This window comes from Amia ocellicauda, chromosome 10 (genome assembly GCF_036373705.1).
Source record: "Amia ocellicauda isolate fAmiCal2 chromosome 10, fAmiCal2.hap1, whole genome shotgun sequence".
Taxonomy (NCBI): Eukaryota; Metazoa; Chordata; class Actinopteri; order Amiiformes; family Amiidae; genus Amia; species Amia ocellicauda.
The window spans coordinates 24,247,752-24,268,886 of NC_089859.1; the positions used below are offsets into that span (position 1 = coordinate 24,247,752).

Here is a 21,135-nt window from a genome sequence, read left to right on the forward strand (position 1 = left end):
AATAAAAAAGCATCCCATAAATCCGAACTTCGTCACAGTTCAATTCAAAGAGCTTTATTGGCATGACACTTTATATTATTATTATTATTATTATTATTATTAATAATAATAATAATAATAATAATAATAATAATAATAATAATAATAATAATATTTATTTATTTATTTATAATACATAAAACACATTTAAAGGAAGGAGAAGAAAAGGAAGAGGAGAAACACAGTTTTAACACCTGATTGATTAATTGGAGTAGGCTAATGAAAGCTGCCTACATAGGCTCTCTTGACACCTTTCTAATTTGTGTCTATCCCCCCCCCCCCAAAAAAAAAAACACTTTTTGGCTGTCGCATACTGCACTTTTGGCTGTAATTTCTTAATTTGGCTATTGGAAGGTGTGATTATTTGAAGATAAAATGCTTGATGAATTTGGGGGACTGTGTGATTGGTTAATTGATAGAATGAATACATTCTCATGCGTGACTATTGGATCATCTTGCAGAGAAGTACCGACAATACAGGAGTAAAAGCTGTTATTGTTCAGGACTGAAGACACGTCGTGGTGTCTGTCTGTCACTGTGTATTGCAGAAGTGCCAGACACGACAAAGAAGTGTCATTCGGGTGCCACGGACCCACAAATGTAATATGCGACAAAAAATACCGTGTATTACAGTCGATACAATATATTGTACTGGTAAAGTCGCTTCCCTAGGGCAACAACAGACTAGGCTAGATTTGGGCACTATACTGCACTGTATGATTGGTTGTAAAGAGAATATCCCAGATATATATATTGATCCACTGTCTCCTATATGTTTTAATACGAATTAGTGAAGAAAAACGCTTGTTTCACTAAATTGCACTTTGTGAAGTGACCACTGGATGGTGCTGTTGGCTTTAGTTTCATCTGGTTATTCACACATCAATGATATTGTAATACAGCCCAGTGTGTAAGTGAGACGGGGGTTATTTTATTTTGTAACTGGCTATATGTATTGATGTGAAACACAATCCACCAATATAATTATTACTAGAGCATCGTTTAGTCACCCAAGTTGTGTGAGGCCATTTATGTCTATTGACATAACATATTAACAAAAATAAATAAACTGTTCCAGTGAGTTTAATAATAAATCTATTGTTTTCACCCTGAGAGACCTCTGTGGCAGGCAATGGCCATCTTATAAACAGAAAGAGAAACACATCTTTGTTCTAAACAGCATCAAAGTCTACAAAATTATACATTAATGTTTTAATGCAGTCCAGTCTAGTTAATACCTGAGGCAATTCATAAACTTGGTTGTTAAAACCAGGTAACAAAAAAAGAATAACAATCTGAATTAGATGCCTTGCTCTGGTAGGAATGTTTTGTGTATGTTCTCTGTATTGCGATTGTTGCTGATGTCTGCGTTATAGTTATTTGTCAATCTTCCATCAAGTGAGTTTGTATCATCATTAGTCATACTGAAAGGCCAGTTATATTATTTTAAGATTTTACATGCCATTATATATAGCTTTTGTTTAGTTTTATTTTGTGCAATTGACCACATCTCAGAAACCAGCCCTGATCAGTATGACATGCATCTGCAAAATAGAATTGCAGGAAAACACACGTGAGCTCCTTCCACATTTCACAAGAGAACTAAGGATCCTTGTAATATAACTTCCTCTGTACTAAGTGCTGACCACAACAGTGGTAACATCTGGTTCATGCACCAGATTTTTAACAGATCTCACTTTGATCTCTCTCTCTCTATTCTATACATAAAGGTACTATATTTACACATTTGCTTTACCCTTTGCATAGACCTCATCACTTGATATAATGTGTAAATTATGTATTTATTTTTATTTCAACTAATGTGAAATCCTCCCTTATCAAACTCTGTAGCAGAAATATAAAATTATTAATAAATACATATTTTCTCAACCCCCCAAAAAACTTAGGTCACTTATTCATCCTTAGCGCTGTACTCCTTATTTCCTGTAGAAATGGTTGCTGCTGTACTTTTATGTATTGAATTGTATTACTTTAAAGTTAAGACATTTACTTAAAGGAAAAGTAGCCTGTATCTGAATTAATTAGTTCAAATTCATTTTTAACCCATTGCACACAGTATTTGTTTAATTCTGGTATTTTCCATATAAATATTCAAATTGAATTGGCAGCTAAATCAGAATAATATAATTCTGTCATATATGGTCTCATACAACGTGTTTCTCCCGTTGTTGAATAAAGGTACTTTTTGCGTAGGGAGATGTGTATTTGTTTTCTTTTAAATCCAGGGATTGTACGTGATTTACAATGTCTTACTAAGCATCTGGCACAAGAGAAAAGTAAACTCAGCAAACTAGCTTATTACACAGAAAAGTCTATGCCAAGATTTCTCTTTCTGGTTCGTTCTGATGCACCCCGCCATACTGTATGCCAGACATTTTGGGCCTGAACACTAAACCCACACTTCTGGGCAAACAAATCATCATATAATCATTGTGAGCTCATGGAGAACTGTCTTGAGTGAAGTCGTTTGTGGGTAAAGACATGTTTAGAACTATGTACTCAACCCACGAAGCATAAACACTCATTTACATTCATTTTACAAACTGTCATCACCATTTTAATATGATCTCAATAAGTTTCCACTCACTGTCATCATTTGTACTCAATTTGAATTGCACCCTGCATTTTAACCTTATGACACATACCTCGCACAGAAGACGACTAAAAGCGCTGGCTTCTGAAATGAAAACAGGAAATTGCTTTAAGCAGATACAATAAAAAAACAAACATATATCGTTCTGAAGTAACAAACAGTACCTCATGTAATAATCTTTGTTTCATAGTAAACTCCACGTTACGTTAAGATCTTATTAATAACATTCAGCATCAAATGGCAGACAATACATTTGGTGGCAGACAACTTTCATTCTGTAACGTTTGTGATCATCTAGTAGCCTTCAAAAACCCTTGTTCATGTAATTTCGTCTCCTCCTCTTTCCTGAGACATTGCTGATGTTCTTTGCAAAGAGAACAAGTGAGTCTTAATGGGGAGTCGGAGAGCTGCATGGCTGGTTTCACAGACCTCGATCAGCACTAGTCTAGGAATACTGCACCTACAATAACATGAGGTAGGCCATGACTAGTGCTAATCTGAGTCCATGAAACAGCTTCAGGAGTGACAAATCAGTCTCAATAGGCTATAAAGCTACAGGGGGTCCCAAAAAGGCCACCTCTACATCTCTATTAACGGCCCCTTATTAGCTTTAATGTGTAATCATTTATGCAGTTATCTCATTTATTGATTTCTTACACTCCCCATTATGTTATTTTCTCATATGAGTAGGGATGGTAATTCAGGTCTCTACAGAAAGACATTGCTATTTTACGGATACATATTTTGAACCCATTTATTCTGGGGAGGATTTGTCAAAGTTGCTCTTCTATCAGCTTGAATCAGTCGGCCCATTCTCCTCTGACCTCTAGCATCAACAAGGCATTTTCGCCCACAGGACTGCCGCATACTGGATGTTTTTCCCTTTTCACACCATTCTTTGTAAACCCTAGAAATGGTTGTGTGTGAAAATCCCAGTAACTGAGCAGATTGTGAAATACTCAGACCGGCCCGTCTGGCACCAACAACCATGCCACGCTCAAAATTGCTTAAATCACCTTTCTTTCCCATTCAGACATTCAGTTTGGAGTTCAGGAGATTGTCTTGACCAGGACCACACCCCTAAATGCATTGAAGCAACTGCCATGTGATTGGTTGGTTAGATAATTGCATTAATGAGAAATTGAACAGGTGTTCCTAATAATCCTTTAGGTGAGTGTATACTGTAATTCACTCTGATATGCTTCCCTTGCATTAACAGAGTTTAATAAGATTGTTTATTATCCTATCCCTTATTTATCCGTTTTTTTATGTTATCTTGCACCTTATCTAGAAATATCATAACTCTGGTGTCTGGTTTTGCCTCATCAATCAACCGATGTTAAAAGTTCCTGTTGTGTCGAGAGATTTGAAATGCCACTGCAAATAAAGTGTCCCCTGGACTCAGCGGAATAACTGATGACATCTCAGCCCAGCTACAAAGGGCAGTGTTTATGGGTTCGCTCTGTGTGAGCTTCATAAGACAAAATGCGAAGGGAAAGCAACTGAGAACAAGAAGCTCCTCTCTCTCTGTTGTTTAATAAATGACCTGGAGTGTGCTCTGAGAAGTGAGTGGGTGTGAGATCTAGGCATGCACAGTCACACAGGAAATTGAAGCCCATTCACCATTCACCCTGGGCTGAGGTGTGAAATTGTTGCAATCAAACCTATTCACACCACTCATTTGCAACGTCTTGACTAATGTATCCGTTCTATCTTTTTGGGCTGAACACCGATTGGACCTAGAAAGAAACTATTCCTAAAATCCCAGTTGCGGGGCATGTGCAAAAATCAAAACGCAAAACAAATCAAACAATAGCAGACAACACAAGCAAAACACACAGTTAACACATTTCTGATGCAATTAAGAAGCACTGCATACAGAAACAAGACCATTACCCCCAATTATAAGGGATCATATGGATCTGCATACAGTAAGGTCATAGCTGAAGGGATGGGGAGTTTCTATACATGAGTTGTGCCCATGAAACAGTTGCTCTCACTTTAAGAAGGCGTTCACCAGGCGCTACACTGTGTTTATTGCGACCCGAGAAGTGGCACATGGACACCATACAGTAACTCACTCTCATTCAACATGGCGCAGCCGAGCGCCGCATCTGTCTCTCTCACATGGACTTTGACATTTTAAAGACCCCCGCTATAGCTGTACTGACGGGATACCAAACTTTGTGTGTGTGTGTGTGTGTGTGTGTGTGCAAAAGACATGACTAATTGAGAGAGCCAGAGCAACTGTCAGCTCCGCGCAGGCAGCCGCTGCTGAAGCGCACAGAGGCTCAGTCAGCTCCGTCCGCAGAGCCGCTCCAGCCGGCCGCGCAGAGTTGGAGACAATATAGCGCACATCCTGTTCGCAGGAGTGCTTTTGCGTCTGGTTTTGATACATGTGCATGTGTGATGATTCATTTTTAAGTGCTGTTTTTCCATGCGAAGAGCGAAGGTGGGGAAGTGAAATGGGCAGCAGATCCGAATCCAGCAGCTGGCGCATCTGGACTGTTTTCGTTTAATTTGGGAGACGATTGATATAATATATATATATATATATATAAGGATGGCAGCATCCAGTAACTCCAGTTTGTCTGGTTCCTCGGTGTCCTCGGGTAAGTACCCTTTTAAAAAATAATAATATTGGGCATGCATGTTGAAATTGTTGTATACTTTAATGAATGGATCACTCTTTTGAAAGTGGTGCAAGAGATGAACTGGAGCTGCATGCATGGAGATGTCATTGCAACGTGTGCGTTTTCCTTCCCTCAAGATTGTGCTTTGCTTGTGGGTGTGTGTGTTTTGGTGGAGGGTGCCAGGGTGTCACGTAAGCTAGTCTACCTGAAATATGAATGCAGGGAAGCACTTTGCTCAGAGGACTAGAGGATAGCATGGATTTGAGCCCCAAACTCTTATATTTTAATTTTAGTTAATGGAAACTAATCTTTACACTGTGTCCTTAACACACATCTGTGCCCTGAGTGAGAGATAAAGGCACTAGCAGTCATTGATTGGCAGAGGGTCATAATTCAACTGAAATGGATAGTGCTGCTGGAATTAGCACAAGGCATGGTGTTGTGTGTTTGTGTATGGTGTTTAAATTGAAGATTACAATTCTGGGAGGCTTTTTCTCCCAACCGATTACTGGTTAAAGCCTGCTTCAGTTGGCATCAGGAGTATTTCACACATGCAGTAACTGCACCTGCAACGGTGTCTGTTGAAATGCTACTTCTGTGTCAGCCCTATTCAATTGATGTTTAGCACAATTGCAGCTAGGAGATAATGGATCAATATATAACCGTTATTAAAGTACTGTGTAACTAGCCGCCCGAGCATTTCCTTTTCCAAAAACATATTAAGCCTTTAATCCAAAGCTTCTCGAGCCATTGCAACTCTTTTAGAGCCACACATTTCAACGACACACACACTTGTGTTAAGGAAAATCTGTCAAACTAAACCAGCATTGCTTTAAAGCCCCACAAGATTAGGATGCAGGACCAATCCTGGCAGGTTCTTTACTCTACATCGGAATTGACAAGCTTAATTTAAGATGGGTTCTATATTAATATATTAATAGTTTGTTTATGTTGAGCAGTAAGAATAATACAACAGTAATCCATTATTAAAAACCAATTTGATTCTTTCACATTGACACCGACACCAATAAAAAAAACCCAATATGTATAGAAATCAGAGGATATATAGGCTGACTAAGGCATGAAATTATGCATCAAAACCAGGCCATGCTTATGCAGTCACCATTGATTTGGTTTACTCTTTTTTTTTAGTTCTTAATAAAGTGGTCATTTTAATGTAATCATTTGGTTTTCTCATTGAGATTAAATAGTATTAATTTATCTTTCTCACCTTCCTTTTCTGTGATAGGGTAAACCTCAACATACATTTTTTGCCCATGTAATTTAATGCGCATCACAAATCAGGGTCACAGACAATGTCTTGTGAACTTTTTTACACGATGAAAGAAAATGATTAGATTTGTGTGAGTTTGTATTTTTCAGGGTTTGAAATATACACTTTCAGACCATGTGTTTTGCATATGCTATAGATTCAGTAGATGCTTTTGTGATGTTAGATGACCATTGACTGTATTCCTAGCAGGGTCTGCATTGGATGGGTTATGATTTAATTTAGTGTGTGAAGAATCTAGTCTCGTTCTAATCAAATAAACGAATGAGTCAATCGTGGTGTCTTGGCTGCAGTACCATCCATCCCTGATCTGATGTCTCCTCGCACAATTGTCATTATACAGTCATTAAGGTTCCACCGTATCTGATTGCCAGGCAGTCTCATACATCCCTGGATGTTTCAGGGTTTCACAAGTGCACAGGTTAAGGTCTTTTCTCATCTGGAAGGTGTTTGATCCAGCTGGAATCTGGTGATCTTCACAGGGGGTTCGACTGTGACACCTCGGTGCTCCCATTAACTTCCTCCATGGGGAGTCACGTTTTGGGACTCTTTTAATCACTGAGCGAAATTATGTTGAGTCAGCCCATTTCCAAGCCTCCCGATTCCTCAGTGCATGTCCTCTTTGCTTCACCGATTGCGTAATTTGTCTCTCAGCCATCAAACGTACAATTAAGACTAAGCACTCTTGCTTCTGCCAAACTCTGTTGACAAGGTAATATGCTCTCAAGTTTACAATGCAGGATGACTCTTGTATGATATTGAGAGAGCGTCAATATGTTTCCCTCAATCATAGGTGTAATTAAAAATTTTGGACTCGCCATTAATGTCCCCCCCCTCTTTTGAAACAAAGGTTACGCAACTGCACATGAGGCATTCAATAGCACGTGTGCATTGCATGCTGACGGGCAGAAATGTCTGATCTTCCAGCCAGGAGTTTTGAATTTAACCAATACTGCTTTAATCTGACCTAAAGCCAAGTTCAATCCATAAATAATTCTGGTTTAACCTCCTCACCTGTTCTGTGTGAACCACGGTTATATCAATCCTGACTTGCACACATATTTTCAATAGCTGACAAGTCTGTAAACAAATCTACACTATACAACCCTGTTGTCCACAGTCCAGTGCATGCAATTCATAAACAGGGTTATTGTGCAGCAAATGTTTCCACATTTTTAAAGGTTAGTCAATGAACTCCATTCCTCTTCAGGGAAGGGAATGTATAAAGCATTCCTACTTCTAGTGCTTTATTATCTGTTCTGTGGTAAAACATTATTGCAACCACACTCCCCATTAAGGATACAGCAATTTATTTTTACACTCCAACTTTTTATGCTTTGTCATTATCTGTGCCACTCTTGTAGTTTTGTAATGCTCCTAAAAGAGACGGAGAGCTAATCAGTACAGCTGCAGAAAGTAAAACATAAACTAGAATACTTGTAATAAATTGTGTTTATATAAATATATATAGTGTATTATATATGTGTGTGTGAGTGTATTCAAATTAGATTCAAATTAGAAGTGAATATGTTAGTTGTATGTTATTAAAGTTGACTGTATTTAAGAGCTCTATCTTCCTCTGCTCCTTGGTTGCAATAGATATGTTCACCACATTCTGTGAAAACTGTTACAAATAACATTGAAACTTCTGACGAGCCCAAGGAAGAAATGTTTTTGTTAATAACCGTAAGACGGATTTCCGAACTGCAGCTGAAAAGCTTTGTGAGCTGCAGGACACGTGTGATTAAATATTGAATATTCCTTTAAAGTAACATCTAAGTGCGTTGTTTTATAAACGTATTACTGTAATAAGCTAAGGCTTGCAAAAAGCTGACCGTGTAAACAAAGGGTTTCTGTGGATTTTCTCACAAGGATTAAAATCGGTTTTCTCAGCCTCAGTAAAGGGATTCATTCACTTTTTGGAACATGTACTGGAATATGCCTCAAACGTTATTAGAATAAGAAACAGTGGCTGCCTACTGTTCATTGCTATTAATTACAGATACATACAGTGTATTATTTAAATCTCACTCAACTGCAGTTACTGACCAGTTTATAATATGTGCCTTAAATATTCTTTCAATTTCCTCTGCTGTGTATAAGACGAGAATCAATAAGAAACAATGGCAAGGTATCCATTGGTACCTGCCACTGAATTTATTGTGTTAATATCTTGTTCAGGGTTGTTTAACTAACAGTAAGCATTTGGTGCCCTTGTGTTTTCTGTTCTTATTAGCCTGGTTATAAGATTGTTTTTTATTGATTGGCAAAGTCACCAATAAATAGCTTTGTGCAGAAACTGTATATCTTATAAATTGTTAAGACAAGGCAGACAGAACGCTATCTTATTGTTTATTACTCCATGACTAGTAAATGTGAACAGACCCCACAAGTAATAGTCAATAAGTATTTATAGCACAGATCAATATTTGCCCACTGGACAGTGATTTATTTTTAACTGGCCTCAGTGAAAGGGTGTTCTTGTTTTTATTACTTTAATAGCATAGCGTGGATTTACCTTTAGGGTGTTTCCGTAGGTTTTCTATAATTGGCATCATTCTAACGTGTCACTCACGTCCCATTACAGGACACCAGAAATAGGATGTATGGTTTTTAGGTAGGTAGGATGTTGTATTTGTAAATGAAATATTGCAATGAATTGGCAAGACTGATGTCAAAAAGTTGCATAATAGATGCAAATAACAGAAAAGCAAATATAAATAACTGTGTGCTATGAATGAAGTCTGTCCAAGAACTCGTACAACTTCAATTTTAAGACATGTTGCCCGAAGCAGTTAGGCCTATATGTAGGAAATTTGAGAAGTTCATACATAAGTACAGACTTCATTCACTTGGTAGACATCCTTAACAACACAGGCTATTTTAAAAAGTAGCTGTTCTCTTCTAAGAGGTTGCATTCAGAAGGTGCAATCAATGCTGTTTTGAAAACCCAGTAGCTTGATAAAAACTACTTTCTTTTCCCTTAAGATTGCCGGTCAGAGATTTGTATCGATTTTATTTTAGTTATGGAAACCCGGGGAGGTGGTAATGGAAACGGTGGGAGCCGGTCTGATTAACACATTCCATCTCACCAACAGATATCCTAAGATGTCAAGGAAGGAAGATGTATAGAAGCTGTAATTTAATTTAAGCTAACAATGTCTTGTGTCACAAGGTCTGATGGATCTTAATGTTTTTCACAGATTTCCCCAACTAGCAGTGTGTCAAAGTGCTTTCCAGTGACCATATTTGTATGCTTGGATGCATTATTTTTTCCCTTGGCCCTAATTATTAGCTATTTCATTATATAGGCATCAACATTTTGCCAGTAGACAGTCAGTTTGTTTGTATTGCAAACTATACTGAATAATACAGAAGCATAAAATAAAAATAAGCTTGGAAAGATCTGTATGAAGTAACAAAAAAATGAAACTCTGGCATTTCAGTGCAACAGGATATAAGTAATCAATGATTATATAATCCCATAGTCTTCTAATACACTGTCATTTTGTATCATAATACATCTCTGTTCTTCATGTATGTAAATACAATAGAAGACCTTATGTTGACCTGATGTAACAAAATCGATATAGTTTTGTAACTCTGCTTGAAATGTTGTCTTTTAATTTGAATTCACAGTGCATAATCTTGACAACCTTCAAAGTTATTTATGAATTCATGCATTCGAAGATTTATTTCTTAGATTGTTCTGGCTGCTTTACTGATGGTAACCTCTTACTTATTCGAATTATGTTTCTGCATCATTATTGGTTTGCTAATCATTTTCTTAAACAGTTTGTAAGTCACATCCAAGCCCAAATAATTCAACATTGGTTCATTATACCACCACATTATACACATTTTTAAACCCATCTGCTGTACACTATTCCGTGCAGACATTGAACCTGCATAAGATATGTACTTCCTTGATAAGATATTCAGCTGTCTCTGGTGTCCTTTTTATGAGTTCCTCAAGACCGGAGGAAATATAATCATTTGTTGTGTTCTCTCTATCTTCAAGGGTAAATCCACATTAATATCATCTATTGGTACTCTTTCAGGCAGCAAGTCAAATTTATTTGAGTGAATAGGTGCAGATGTGAATGTCGCTCTCCCTATCACACTATGACACTGCATAGCAAAGCATTGTCTTTTCATGATAGTGACCTTGGTTCCTGTGACATTCTTTGAAATACTTTGATCTGTCCCTCTTAAACTCATCGTCAGGTGGTTTGGGGTACTGGTGAGATTTAGGGTGTTGATTGAACACTCATCTTAGATTGATAGAGTGAGCCAACTACTTTAAACCGTGCTTTGTCAGGATTGGTAACTTTAACCCCGGGTGAGGCAAGAGAATAATTGTTCTTGCTTACTCATACCATTGAGCGTTACACACCTTTCTTTTGGCAAATCTTTGATTTCATTTCGACATGTCAAAACTGTGAACTCTTATCTTGGCTTTCTCAGATCTGTTGCTGTTCAGGTTTCTTTTGCAATTATTGTTTCTGTTCACATTGATTTAAACGGTATTGTTTTAAATGTAATTCATAATGAAGTGTGAAATTAAGGAAGTATGATACAGATTGCTGATTACATTGTGACCTGTGCACCTGTGAAGAGGTAGAAAGTTTTGTATATCTCATGATTTAAATTCATGTGGCAGGATGCATGTGACAGCTTGTGTTTGCATGTTTAAAATTAACTTCTTCCTAGCTAATCAACACTGCATCAGAGGTTTGCTGGTTTGCTGGTGGTCTCTAAACCCCACTCATTTGAAAAGCTACTTTACATAAGAAAAATATCAAAGAATTCAGAGCAGGCTATATTAATTTACGTTCCTTAATTAATTCAGAACACTTTCAAGCCAGTAACTTTTGAAACTCGGCTGTAACTAATCTATATTGCATTTGCTTTTTGATAGGCATAGTTCGGTTGTGCAGACATTTGTTCTGGAGTTGTTTGATTTAAATCACAATAACTGCAGCCGAAGCCACAATAAGAGCCAAGCTAAGTGCCCATAATTATTTATTTCTCTGCTACAGGGGCTTAAGCTGAGAGAGAGGAAAAATTTAAGAGGTGTTAACACACTCTGCTATTTTTGTATCCTTTCCATTCCTGTTGCAGTGACAAAATATATAAATAACAGCAGTACTAATGTGCATCTTATTGTGTCTGAATTGTTCCCGGAACCTCATAAGTAAATATCCAAGTAAATCTCAGGATTCTAGTGTTCACATCACAGTGCAATTCCACGGTGCACTTAAGGAACCTACTGCAGGACAAAGAAAAACACGAAGAAAACAAACAACTGAAAAACTCCACACGGAAGGATGAAGGCCGAGCGCACTGCCACACTTCACAAAGATAAATAAGCTGTCGTGGCTTTGTCTTAAACACAGCATGAAAGGTGAATAAGTGGAACATTTCTCCTGTAAACGTTGCTGCTGGTGAAATATTCTTGTTTCAGTGGAATGTTGCTGCAGCCGCTCGATGCAATAAATCCTGCCTACATGAGGCAGCTTGTTCTTGGCAGCATGTTTCTGCACTGATTCCCAGCACCTACCCCAATATGAGAGCGGTTAGACGTTTATAGGTATATACAAAGTTTTTTTTATATATATCTACACAGCAGTGAGTCATTGACTGGGAAGTACTATGTGGCAATGGTGGTGAGAAAGGGCAAATTATAAACTTTGTCCCCTATCAGATTTTGTTTGTTTGTTTGATCAATTATGATCAGTAGATAGAGGATATTAACAATACATTCAAACACAAAAGATTACAGGTCTGAACATGACCAAAAGTGCTTTTTTAATGTTTTGTATTTCACTCTAAATGAATGTTCCCGAGGAGGAAAGTTTTATGTCTGTGTGGTGTAGAAGGATATTATTAGTGAAATGTTCCCAATGAGATTATCCCAGGTTATGGGTTGTGTTTTAGCCAATGAGCTTGTGGCTTTCCATACTATAAACATATCATTACGTTTGTGGAAAAATGTGAATGCAAGCGACCTAAACATGTTAGACACAATGTATAGGAATAGTTTGTTTATTAAACTATTATTGTACTGGCAAGCTATTCTAATGTTAAAGCAAAAAAACATGTTCACCTTTTGATTTAATTTGACCTAGTTAAACCAAGAGCGCAGTCTTTAAACAGTGACTTTAAACCCAAGGCATCTGGATATGGGATGGGCATGCCTGCTTGAGAGGACTAAAGTTTACGGTGTTGCGTCTCTGTCAGTGCGTTTGCGCGTGGCACCCTGCAGCTGGAGCTCAACTCGGGAGGAATGTTCCCTCAGGCTTCAGACTGGTTTCGAGGCCTTGTGTTAAGCAGATATTCCTCACCTTTGACACTGGATTTGATTCAGAGTGAAAGTATACTAAAGCCATGGAGGTGCTGCACGCTTAAAATGCCATAAATGGGATTTTGGAGTGATCCAGCAAAAATTGGAAAGCTGTTCCTCTCTTATCGATGAGCAAAACATGAAGTGTGATATTGACTCTTTGAAGCCCACTTTGAATGTTATAAATGTCCATTCCAATCATACCGTGGCGACAACCGGTATAATTGATAAGTCACTCTGGGGCTTTAGAAGTCCTCGAGCTGTTGATATTCTCTCTTCTTGAGAGTCTGCCTCCCCGGGGAGAAACTGGAGCCGGTTCACTTAACCCAGACAAATTATTTTAACTCGTGTACTCTCTCATCCTTATTGCTGAGAGGTGGGGGTGGTCTGTTGGGAGTATGCCATTTGTGCCGAGCTCGGAATTTAAAGGATTGAATCGTAGGGATACCCCGGGGCCAGCTGTAGGCAGAGAAGCACCGCAAATAACAAATCGGTCGATAAGGTAATAACGGTAACTGGGCGCGGAGGTGGCCAGGACAAGTGGGACTCTGGAAGCTTTGGATCAAAACCTGCGCAGGCCGCAATGACATCCGTCGAAAGAGCGGCAGCATTAGAAACGTGTTAGTAATGTATTCTTCTGAACTATTAAAATGGCTTTCAGTAGAATGCTGTATCATATATAGTGTATATCAATCTGTCTCTATATGTGCACTGTATGGGCTTATACACATATATAGCACATCATTACAGATTTACCAAATAAATGTGTAGGACTTTGTAGTACGTAGTACCATACACAGGGAAATGGTGTCAGAGCTTAGGGATAAACTGTTGACTCCATATTACACCTTCTTTCAGCTTCTATAGATAACTTCCCATCGGATGTTCTCGGTGCATCAACCTTATTTCACACTGATAACAGCATGATGTCCCTGCAGCAGTGAGACAAACACACACCGCTTGTTTCACAGACCCACGCTGAATGATGCACAGCTCTCTTTATCCTTTAACCGTGTAATTTATCTTATTTCCCCCTGTACGTGCTGCAAATTAGCTGCGACACTATTTTTCATATCAGGTTTCAGACGAGAGAGAGCGCTTCATAATCTGAAATGAATTCACTGAGGTTTTCCGGTCTTCATAAATTGAATTCTATATATTCTGTATATACATTTTAAATTTCCCTCCTGGTGTTTGTGAATTAAAAACAAAGAGAATATACACACTGCACATGAAGGACAGAATTTGTTCAATGAAAGGGAATACAGATGTTTTAAAGGTGTCTCATTAAATCTATCAAAGCTTCTCAAGGGTTCTTTTGAAATAGAAATGTGTGAAGTCTTATTGGGAGCAGTGTGAATAGATGTACTCTTTTCTGTATCTGTGCACATTTTCCTTTTAGTTGCACTAGTTCAAGGTCTTCTCTGGAAGTTTATACTTTTAATGGTAGGCACAAGAATTTATGCACCTCATTAAAAACAAATTCCACTCAAGCTGACTCTGGCTTCTAGTTTCTTCTCTCTTTACAATGCTATAATATTCTCTGCATTTCTTTTGGAGAAATATTTTTTGTTTTTAGACGTTGCTGATATTTTTAAAATCCCCTTTGATGTGCAGGGAATGTTCCTCTCAACAAAAATATGTTTGCAAAACTAAAGATTTGATTTATTGTAATTAAAAGGTTCATGTTTCCAGTCATCGTCCATTATTATATTTGAACCTGGCCTTTCGTAAGACAGATACAGGGGATGTTTTAGACTCTGTGCCAAGTGCTGTGGTTTTGCTACAATGCTGTTATCTCCATCTAACTTGAAATGTAACAGCCGGGCTCATTGTTGTTAATAGCTTCGTGTTGGAAAAAGGTAAACCTGAGGCTGGATCAAGAAGACTCCCCCCCTCGGGAGTAGAGCCCAAGATTGATGAGTTTTAATACCTTGGTAGAGAGTGATACAACCACTGAGCATACACTCGGTATGACCTGCGTTAAGCAAAGCATACTTATAAGAAAAATACCTGAGGCTACAAGCTTTATGCTTAAGATTTTTTTTGCTGCTATGCGGAATTAATGTGTAACTTGTTTTGTAATGTATTCAGTTTTTATTTCTATTGAGTGTGATTTTGTTTCAAAGTTGTATATGTAAATAGATTTCATGTATGTGTATTTTTAAAGAACTCTGCTACTGAGAGAGGGAGAGGAGATGTATTGAACACATATGGGTTTATACTTCAGTTTCCATAGATTTCAGTATTGAATGATACTGACGAAAGATGCATTTGAGCCAAGACTGATTTTGACATGCTTATACAGAAGAAAAGGCAGTCTTCGGGTGAATTTTCAGCATCGTCGCACACTTTACTGAATGTAAATTCCTCATATTAATAAGATAATTTCTACATACCAAAGGCAACATCTCCAGTAATCACCAATCTCTACATTAAGCTGCTTTTTAAATTTGCGTTGGATTACTTAATAAATCACACAGGGAGAGAAACTGTGAATGGTGACCTTGATTTTTTTTGTATTGCTAAATGTTATATTTACTACCTTATATAAAAACATCTGACTTGTTTTCCTATCGAAAGTTATTGCTTTTACAAAAACACATTGGGAAGAGCGTCAGCCATGACAGTCATTGAATTAAATTAATGGGATACTTCAATTTTTCTGATATTTTATTTTCTCCTAGGAGAACACAAGAACAAACAATGGCCTGACCATTCACTGATCCAAAAATGAATGAAATGAATCTGCACATTTTCTCAAAGATTTTCATGTTTCTCAGGGCCCTTTACAAAATATAACCGAGAAATTGTGACAAACGCAAGTAATAACTTCTGTGGGAAACAGATTTAAAAACATCCATGTAGTTTATAGAGATGTATTGTTGTGTATTACCATTTTTTAGTCATAGGCTGAAGCACAAAATTGTACCCTTTGTATCCAGGGTGATGTGTAAAAGTAGGTAGCCTACTTCAAAGTAAACTTGCAAAGCATGCCCTTGTTTGATATAATAACACGCTCTGCACTGCTACTGAGATGTGATTTTCTTTTTCCTAACAACTGGGGTGATTAATGGAGGCATCAGATAAATGAGTCAAGTTTAATGACCCTTTTCATATATTTATACTCATAATTATTATTTTAAAGCATCTATATTACAGTGCTGTGATTAGGTTTTGTATTTTTATAAAACCTGGGAAAGTAGCTCTTACCGATAGCAAACAAAAGGAGCAGGCGCTACGATAAGAGATTGCACATTAATCTGCTCGTGTTCCTGACTGGTCTATCGCTCTCCCTCCCCAGCACTGTCCCCTATCTGATCAACACTGCCCCCCACCCTCCCGCAGCCTGTTGGCCTCCCCGCTGCTTGGCATAATGAACGGCTCGAGGGCTCAACCCCCTCCGCAACTGGCGCAGCTCTGGCTCAGGGGGCGGCAGAGTGGGATCCTCATATTCTGCAAGATATTCTGTGGAACATTTCAGTCACCAATTAGAACTTAACGGGTGGGACATGAATGTGCCTCCATTAAACGACCTCCTCTCATTTCGAACCTTTCCTTCGCTGCTCTTGTCTGGAAGAATGCCGCTCGCTTGCTTTGCCGTGACTAGATTTGGTTTAAAAATGCATGTTCAGTTCCCAAGGCCCCCTGGGAAAAAGGCTGTCTTGCATGAAGAGGTAGAAATGCCTTCTCTCCAATATTGCATTACCGCTCGCTTATTTATTTATTTATTTGTTTATTTTATCTGCAATATCAGCTGTTGCATGAGAAAGTTCCCGGAGGTGTCCACCTGCCCCGTGGAATGGGAACCAGCTTGTGGAATTTCCCAAATAGCAGATGTCTCCTAGTCGATCAGAAAACTCAGTATTCGGGGCTGCATGAACCCCATGCTATAAGAAAAATTACGAAGGACAGAAGTCAGGAGTTAGATACAGATACGGTTATAAAGTACAGTAATTAAATTCCTTTCTGTAGACTTAAAACTATACATTCTGTCAACCCTATACCCTGACCTTACCCCAAAAACTCAACCCTACCATAATCATACTCCCAACCCCAACACTCAGCCTTATATTTGCACCCTAAAACTAACCCTTTACTCTATCCTTAACATTCCTGTCATATCTCCAAAACTAACCTTAATTATAATCCCTATTCTACTTCCCACACACTATCTTAAAACCTCGACCCCTAAACTCTCATCTCTAACCATAATCCTGTACATTAACTCTAAATACCTTCCCTGACCCCTAACCTATAACCTTCATTTGGAAGCTAAACCTTCTCATTTAATTGACATGTAGTTCTGGGCTCAAAAGCTTAAGGTTTTAGGTTTAGGATCTGTAAATGTCTAATGTAATGATCTTTATCATTTTATATTTCTAATTAACTGTGTATGGAATACAATGCAGTTCTTTCACAAACCAAACACTTCTCTTTATAAAACAGAAATGCTGTGATACTGGAACATCTGCATATTTATACGCACACCTTTTTGATTTTATCAGCAGTGCATAACAAACATAATTGATTTGTTTGAGTATATATATATACAAACAGGTTACAAATTAAAGGAACAACCTGAATAAATGAGTGGAGGATGTAGCTGGTGGCTCAACACCTCACTATTTTTTCCTTTGTCACCTATCTGTATATATACAATGCTGTTGTACACTGCAAAAAATACAAGTCTTATCAAGTTTATCTTGTTTCCAGGCTGAAAAATCTAACCATCCTTAAAATAAGATACATTTCCTTCACAAGCAAGATAATAACACTTGTTTCTTAGAAAGTATGCCTTGAATATGTTGTATTTTGTCTTGTTCCATTGGCAGATTGTTTCACTTATTTTAAGCAATTTTTGCTTGAAATTTGCTTGAAATACGTTTAAAAATCTGCCATCTTATCTGATGTTTTGGTGTAGACTGTACTACAATATGTGAGGAGAACAGGGATGCCACAAACTATGGCCCACGGGTCAAAGGTGGCCTACAGCAATACTTGGTTTGGCCTGCAGAAGGGTATGACTTTATGAATAAAACACATTTGAAAAATCTATCCTTTAATTTCTAGTTTGGAAATCAAATTACAAAAAGTTATGTTTTCTCATCTAATGTTTTTGAAAGTTGGTGATAAGAATATTTTAAATGAGGTTGTTGCGTAAAGTTCCTTCCTGATAGGAGGCTGTTGTCATGTGTTGTGGGGTGTGAGGGACACTCATCCGTGTGAATTCAAAATGGACAGTGGAGCGAGGAAAGAAAAGTGGAGCACAGATAAGAGAATTTCAAGAAAAAGTGTGTGAAAGCTGTTGTTTTACTGACGTGAAAGATGGAGACGTTTGCTCATCCTGCTTTATATCTTTGCTCTGGAAATTATTTTGGCCCTCCTGCGTGAGTCTGACCTGAAAGTTTGGGCACCAGTGGTGAACAGGATATGTATATATATGCGGTTCTCAAAGCCTCATTCGCCAACGCCCGGTCACTTCTTCTCCTTTTAATGGTAAATGCATAAAATTGATTTATTATGACATCCTGCCCATCACCTGTCCTTTGTTTTTCTACAGGATGTTTTTAGACCTTTCGAGAGACATTAGTCACACTATGTACACGGCTTTAGTTAAAGCATAAAGCTCTCCTGCAGACAGCAGCTGATTGCTCTTTTGTGCTTGTTTGACCGGGCACATGGTCCACACAGACAGGCATATGCCAAGGCTTGGCATATAGATATCCAGGCAAGCTGAAAGAATCATAAAGTCACCAGTTCCCCGAGGCCGGATTTACAAAAAGGAAAGCATGAAACAGGATTCTTTCAACAAGCTTAAAAAAAAGAAGAGGACAGAACCTTTTAAAGTCTGATTTGCAGGGCTTTTGCAAGACCTTAAAATGTTCGCCACGCACATTAATACAGAGGCCGTCCCATCGTCACATAGCTTTTAAATCCCTGAACTGAAATGAACAAAACATGTACAGTTTGTCCCATGAAGAACACCACAGTATTTGTAATCACACCACAGTATATTATTTTTTATTTGTTTTCCTTTTTCGATTCTTGTATTGAATTCCTGAAGCTGAAGAAGTTGCTTTCGCAATAACTAACCAAACAAGAAAAGTCCCTACCGCTGCAGTATTTAAATTAAATTTAACAGTTGTCAAGAATTGGCAGCATTCACAACATTGTGTTGAAAAATAACCTACCAAGATTAAATTGCTTCAGGGTGACAATTACATGAAAACATTTAATTAATTAAGTGTTGGGGTGCAAGTTAAGACATTTTCTTAAAGAGGAAAGAGAACTGAAATATTTATTTTTAGGTTATTTTGTTCTATCAACTTTTACCATTGAATCTCTCAGATTTAATGCTCCGTGAAGCTGGGATTATTTTGCAGTCACAGATACAATGCAGTTAAAATGTCAACAGTAATAACTAAATCACTGGGCATTAGTATTCCAGATTAGTGCTGCTGCTTTGCGGAAGTCCTGACAATTAAAAAAAAGAATTAAAGTATGGCCTAATTTAATTAAAATAAATATATTTATTGTGACGGTATAGATTTCCTATCAGGAATTAAATAAATAGATGTGGTAAAGGGCCAGTTGCATATTTATTGAGTTCTGCTGGATTTTCATACATAATAGAGTCAAGGGGTTGTGTATGTTGAATGTCAACTTAATTATTTTGACTATCTGCTACTGCTTTCATGGTAAGAAGACTTCAAGGGTCTCTGAAATCTGCAGCAAAAAGTATTTATACATTTTCTCCCCCCGGCATAAAGGGAACACTTACTCAATCATTTAAGACGGCATTGGTAAACTGTGTGGGTTTTAAATAAAACATGTTTGACTGTCACATCAGGAAACGGCTTCCCAGACAGTGTGGATTCTTCAGGGCCGAAGTGGAGACTCTTAGCTAATGTTTTGTAATGTTAGTGTAATTCAGGGGAGATGTAATTATTTACCACTACTGGTTAATGCCTACAGCACTTTCTGCAGCCACAGCATTCGGCGGAGATCATTTGCCAGATGATTTTGATAAACGGTTCATGGTTGCTGAATTTATGGCTGCAGTCTCTTCTTACTCTCATAAGGAATACCCAAGAGTTCATAACTTAACCTTTGAGTTACCTGAGAAGAAATGAGAAAGCTGTGAGAAGCTAACAGTATCCTTATATATGTTAACCCCTGCATAGGCAATTGTAACGGGGCTACAGGATAAAACGTGTAATCAATTATTTTGTGCATGTTAGTCTTTTGAAAGCAATAAGATAAGTGATCAATTTGTTATAACCATCTGATGGCATGTCCACTCACTCAATATTATATCAAAGACAAAGAACGGGGATGTCACAAACAAAACCTGACTATGAGGTCAACACATTGACTGTATGGCAAAGAGTATTGGGAGCTTTTCACAGATATGATACAATTATATATACTGATATATATATATATATATATATATATATATATATATATAGATATAGATATATATAGATATATATATATATATAGATATAGATATATATATAATGTACAGTGAGGGAAAAATGTATTTGATCCCCTGCTGATTTTGTACGTTTGCCCACTGACAAAGAAATGATCAGTCTATAATTTTAATGGTAGATGTATTTTAACAGTGAGAGACAGAATGACAACAACAAAATCCAGAAAAACGCATTTCAAAAAAATTATAAATTGATTTGCATGTTAATGAGGGAAATAAGTATTTGATCCCCTATCAATCAGCTAGATTTCTGGCTCCCAGGTGTCTCTCTTAAAGGGAGTGCTCCTAATCTCAGCTCGTTACCTGTATAAAAGACACCTGTCCACAGAAGCAATCAATCAATCAGATTCCAAACTCTCCACCATGGCCAAGACCAAAGAGCTGTCCAAGGATGTCAGGGACAAGATTGTAGACCTACACAAGGCTGGAATGGGCTACAAGACCATCGCCAAGCAGCTTGGTGAGAAGGTGACAACAGGGCTCCATGCAAGATCTCACCTCATGGAGTTTCAATGATCATGAGAACGGTGAGGGATCAGCCCAGAACTACACGGGAGGATCTTGTTAATGATCTCAAGGTAGCTGGGACCATAGTCACCAAGAAAACAATTGGTAACACACTACACCTACGCCCGCAAGGTCCCCCTGCTCAAGAAAGCACATGTACAGGCCTGTCTGAAGTTTGCCAGTGAACATCTGAATGATTCAGAG

At 37.9% G+C, this 21,135-nt stretch overlaps 1 protein-coding gene across 1 annotated transcript in view; it reads left to right on the plus strand.

The window, feature by feature from the left end:
- The first annotated feature begins 4,690 nt into the window (after positions 1-4,690).
- The window catches only part of chn2 (chimerin 2), an 89,109-nt gene continuing 72,664 nt past the window's right edge, over positions 4,691-21,135 (plus strand). The window contains exon 1 of the mRNA XM_066715662.1: positions 4,691-5,265. Within this exon, the coding sequence (XP_066571759.1) occupies positions 5,217-5,265 (49 nt within the window). The 5' untranslated portion in view covers positions 4,691-5,216. The remainder of the gene's footprint in view (positions 5,266-21,135) is intronic.